At 36.9% G+C, this 5,305-nt stretch overlaps 1 protein-coding gene across 4 annotated transcripts in view; it reads right to left on the reverse strand.

Annotated features, from left to right (window-relative positions):
- Nucleotides 1-5,305, reverse strand: part of DCAF6 (DDB1 and CUL4 associated factor 6) — a 57,896-nt gene that overhangs the window by 44,218 nt on the left and 8,373 nt on the right. For all 4 annotated transcript variants that reach the window (XM_023519932.1, XM_023519931.1, XM_023519933.1 and 1 more), the window contains exons 2-4: nucleotides 4,257-4,318; nucleotides 2,681-2,773; nucleotides 588-773 (exon numbers count right to left, since the gene is read on the reverse strand). In XM_023519932.1, coding sequence (XP_023375700.1) covers nucleotides 588-773; nucleotides 2,681-2,773; nucleotides 4,257-4,318 — 341 coding nt within the window. The remainder of the gene's footprint in view (nucleotides 1-587; nucleotides 774-2,680; nucleotides 2,774-4,256; nucleotides 4,319-5,305) is intronic.

Here is a 5,305-nt window from a genome sequence, read left to right on the forward strand (position 1 = left end):
TATCCAAGGCGATCTAGATATAATGCAATTTCTATCAAAATCCCAATGGCCTCATTTACAGGGGAAAAAAAAACATCTTAAAATTCATACGGAATCTCAAAGGACACAAAATACCAAAACAATGTGGAGAAAGAAAAACAAAGCTGAGGCCTCGCACTTGCTGATTTCAAAGCATATTACAAAACTACTGCATTTAATACGTTATGGTACTGGCATAAAGACAGACACGCAGACCAATAGAACGGTGATGACTTTATGCAAGACGGTGATAAAGTGTTTAAGAGGTTAAAGCCCAGTAGAGAGCTCTGAGACACAGTAACAGAAGCATCTTCAAAGGCGGACATCTGTTTGCTGAGAGTATGGCTGCTCAAGCAATTACAAACCCTATTACCACAGCTCACATCTTATTTCTTAAACTTTATCTGTGAGCTTATCGAGACCCATTTCCTCAAATTTCTCTGCCTACATATGCATGAATGTGGGTATACATAATATACACATATGTGTGAACATACATCTACACACACATACACTTACACAAAACATATCCACATTATATATTATATGCAATCACGACAATACTGTACCTCGTAGGTAGTTCCATAATGGCATGTAAATTGGCACTGTCTGTTGGTTTCTGCATCCTGCTCAACGTTGGTATAAAATATCACTCCGTCTCCAGAGCAGGATACAATCTGCTTATCATTCGTGCATGGTAAGAACTTTGCACTAAATATGTTTGCTCGGTGCCCTGAACGAATTGTTGTCAAAACCTAAATCACACAGAGAAAGCAGTTCTTGGTCATTTATTATTTCCTAGAAAGAAACAACTATATTTAATATAATCAAAGCCAGGAATAAATTCTCATTTATTCTCATTAACATTCTCATCTCAACGAAAAATTATCATTTGATTCCAAACTATTATCATTAGAAAAAAATCAGAGTCACACATATTTTCTTTTTTTCCCCTCTGAGATGTGAAGAAGGTTGAGTGTCATTTTGGATTGATAATTCCTTACTATCGAGGCAGTTGTTTGTTACTTTTTTGGGACAATTTAAAAAGTATTTAATCAAGCTTTTTTCAGTGGGATGATTGGTCCAAAGCAAATGCCATTTTAAAAAAATTAGCAAATAGAGGAGAAATACGATCTTTTAAAATTATGCCACTGGGCATTTTTACAGATGAATTGAAATCAGGGATTTGGAAAGATATCTGTACACTTATATTCATAGCAATGTTATTCACAATAGTGTAAAAGCAGAAGTAACCCAAGTGTCCACTGATAGATGAATAAATATACACACAACGGAATACTATTCAGCTTTTAGAGAGATGGAAATCCTGACACATACTACAATAAGGATGAGCCTTGAGGACAGTACGCTAAGTGAAATTAGCCAGTCACAACACTATATAAACACTTATATGATGTTCGTCAACATGGAACTCATGGCCGACAGCACTAGAGTGGACAAATTCAGGAACAGAAAGCGGGATGGTGTTGCCAGGGGCTGCGGGAGGGGAGAATCAGGACTCGGTGTTTAATGGGGACAGAGTCCTAGCTCTGCCAGATAAAGAGAGTTCTGTGGATGGACGGGGGCGGCGGTGGCACAATAAGGTGAGTGTATGTAACGTCACTGAACTGAATTCCTAAAAAAGGTTAAGATGGTTAATTTTACATTATGTGTATTTGACTACAATTTTTTTAAAAACAGTAAAGTTCTGCATCTTTAAAAAAATTTCATTGGTATCTAGATGAGTGCTTTGTATATTATTAGCATTAAAATTCTGATAATGATGATCAAAAAGCATTCTGCACATGCGTAATTTCAGGAAATTTCTCTACTGAGGGAAAAAAAAAGGTTGTCCTGGTACTTACAGACCTGAGAGAAGGAGAATTTGAAAGCATCAAGTTTCCGTCTGCTAAGTCTGGACAGTTAAGGAAAGCTATCTCTGAAATAAAATTATGACCTGTCTTTTAATAAAAGACAGGCTCGATATGAACCTATTTTAGGCTGAAGGACCACAAACATTTATTTAAATATCTTAACTGTAGAAAAATAAGAAAAACATGAACAATCTGTCCTGGACGATGGTTAATATTAAATAAGACTGCCCCATCTACCATGTTCTCACTGATGTAAGAATAGCTGCATACTTCTTCTGTATACGAAGTCAGAAGGAGCCAATCAAAACCAGAACACAGTCCTAATTATGACATGGACTGCCGCCCCAGCGTACTGAATTGAGTGTCACGCAGCCGGTCACCAGAACCCAGCCCATCTGCAAACTGATAAAACTCAGTTTCTGAAACTGCCTGCTGAAGATTAGATTCTGTGAGCGTAAAAGAAAAAAAAAAAAAATCCCATCATCTTTTTCCTCCCCAAAGAATGGTTTATTGAGACGTCACTTTGAGCAATTTTACCCACTTAGATAAAATGAAGCATGCTTAAATATTCTAGAGTTAAAGGCTGGATGACAGCTGATGTTTTCCTAAGGAAATCAGGGACCTGCCAAGAATAAATTTCAGGTCATATTATAAACTTTAGCAAAATAAAAATATTCTATAACGAATGCCCGTTCCACAATTATTTACAATTTCTTGATTTCTAGTTTCTTAATTTTTTCTCTCTCATTACAGATTCTTTACACGTACATATTCTTTAGACAACGTACCTTTCTGCTGTAAGGATTACTAATTACTAACTTGGTATCATCTGAGCCAGATAAAATATACTCTCCGGTTTCATTCCAACAGATTGTATTAACCTAAAAAGAAAGCAAAATAGAAATTTAAGCAAACTGAACATAAAAACAAGTACGCCATTTTTTACATAACCAATAATTCAAAATTTATATCACTAATGAAGTTGTCTATGAAAATAGCACTTACCAGTTTACTCAAAATACACACTGACTACCATTTAGTAAACACAACTTTCTGAAAATTTCCAGTGAAATGTCTTTCTTAAGTTTTATTAGTTTATTTGAGTTAAATCATTTTATATCCAGTGACATAAAACCAGGTCACCGGAAAAGGAATTAGGAAAACTTATTACGAAGTTACAGTCATCGAGAATATTTGGTACTATCGTGATCAGACACATGCATCAATGGAATGAAACTGAGAGTCCAGGAATAAACCCTTCCATTTATGGTTAAGCAATTTTTGACAACGGGTCCAAGACCATTCGATGAAGAAAGAAGTCTTTTCAACCGATGCCTGAATATACACAAACAAAAGAATGAACTTAGACCTGTATTTCACACCGAATATAAAAATTAACTGAGAATAATCGAATATCTAAACATAAGAGTCAAAACTATGAAACTCTTAGAAGGTAACGTAAGTGTAAATCTTCATGAAAACTAAAACCATGATGAATTACTACTTCACACCTATTCAGAGAGCTATAATACTTTAAATAAAAAGCAGGGGGATGGGGGGCGGGATGAAGAGCTGGGAGGATGCCAAGAACCGAAGCCCTCAACTTCGCAGGTGGGGACGCAAACCAGGGCAGCTCTGGAAAAGTTCGGCAAAACCACAAGACTGAAACGGTCACCCTGTGACCCCGTACTTCCACAAGACATACACGCAAGAGAAGAGAAAGCATGTCACACAAAAATATGGACACGAAAGTCTCATTATTCGTAACAGCCAAAGGGGAAGCAACCCAGATATCTTTCAACAGAGGCTGCGCCATGGATGAACTTGAAAACGTTAACGCTAAGGGAAAGAAGCCAGGCTGGAAGGCTGCACAGCATATGATTCTACTTTTACGAGACGTCCAGAAGAGGCATATATAGAGAGACAGAAAGTAGACCAGTGCCGGACAAAGGCCAGGTGGAGAGGGAGTGGAAGTGACAGATAAAGGGTACGAACTTCCTTTTTTGGATGCTGCATATATATTGGAAGTAGATAATGGTGACAGCTGCGTGTTATGAATATATTAACAAACCACTGAACTGCACAGTTAAAATGGGTGAATTTTATGGTATGTAAACTGTATCTAAATTTTCAAAAAAGGATGAGACTTCCACTTTCAGTCAAGACAGAATAACATGAACCATCTGCACTTTAAAAACATCTCACATTATTTTTCGAAATTCAAAATTACTTTAATGTTTTAATGTTTTATTCTCCCAATTTGTTACAGTTAGTTGCGATCTTTTCAGGGAGGACTGGGGCATTTCATCAAACATTTGAACAGCTTTTAAAGTCCTTCGTGGTTGAAAATTAACTATTACTTACACAGCCATCATGCACATTCAGGGTTGCTTCAAGTTTTAATCTTTGGATAAATTCTCTTCTTCCTGTTTAAAAAGAAAGAACGAACTAAATAAATCCTACAATTTGTTGCTGAGAAAAATGTAACTTTGAAGTTAAGAGCTGAGGATTTAGCATGGGGCAGGTTCAAGCTCTAATTTCAACTCTCCATTTACAAGCTGAGTGATATTGGGCAAATTAACCTCCTCCTTTGCCCTAGTTTCCTCGTTAGAGTCCCTGATGACCTGGTTATTACAAGGATTAAGTGATTCAAGGGCAGAAAGGGCTTAGCACGGTGTCTGGACCACAGTAAACACTCAAAAGTTCCCTTCATTCATCCATTCATCCGGTAAATATGCTGAGTACTCACTTCGTGCCAGGTGTATTCTAGGATCCAGGAGTGGTAAAACAAGCTAAAAAAGATCCCTGTCATCTGGTGAGGGATGAAAGACAATGAACAATATGGCACCTGGTGAAAGTGCGACATGGAAAAGCAAAGCAGAGAAGGGGTCAAAGACGACTTGAGATGGAGGACTGGGTTTCCGATTAAAAAAAAAATGGCATTTGTTAGATGCCACCTATATTTAAACACATCTCAGTTTCAGCAAGGTTAAAATATTTCAAAGTTCATTTTATAATGATGAAATGCGGCAGCAAAAATAGAAGAATGAACCTAAATGTCCATCAATAGCAGAACAGTTAAAATATTATAAAAATAGAGCATGTTCCTTCTATGAAAAAGAGAAATAGGTTTCCCTGAATCATCTTTACCAAAGATGGACCCAAAAGCTTCATGTTTATTCAGAAGCTGTAATGAAAGGAAGCTGAGTATACGACAAAGAGTGATAATTAGCTAAGCAATCAGGGTGACGAGATCCCAAATAAAATTAAATTTGACTATGGTCTCCAGAGGCAGATCTCTCTGTTTTCTTGCCATTTAATGTAAAGATCAGGATCTTCTTGAAGCCAAATTGTTTTCTTTCTCCTTTATAACCGGCAAAATGGCTAGGAAGAGGATGAACATATGGGTTAAA

The sequence above is a fragment of the Pteropus vampyrus genome, unplaced genomic scaffold (genome assembly GCF_000151845.1).
Source record: "Pteropus vampyrus isolate Shadow unplaced genomic scaffold, Pvam_2.0 Scaffold241, whole genome shotgun sequence".
Classification (NCBI taxonomy): domain Eukaryota; kingdom Metazoa; phylum Chordata; class Mammalia; order Chiroptera; family Pteropodidae; genus Pteropus; species Pteropus vampyrus.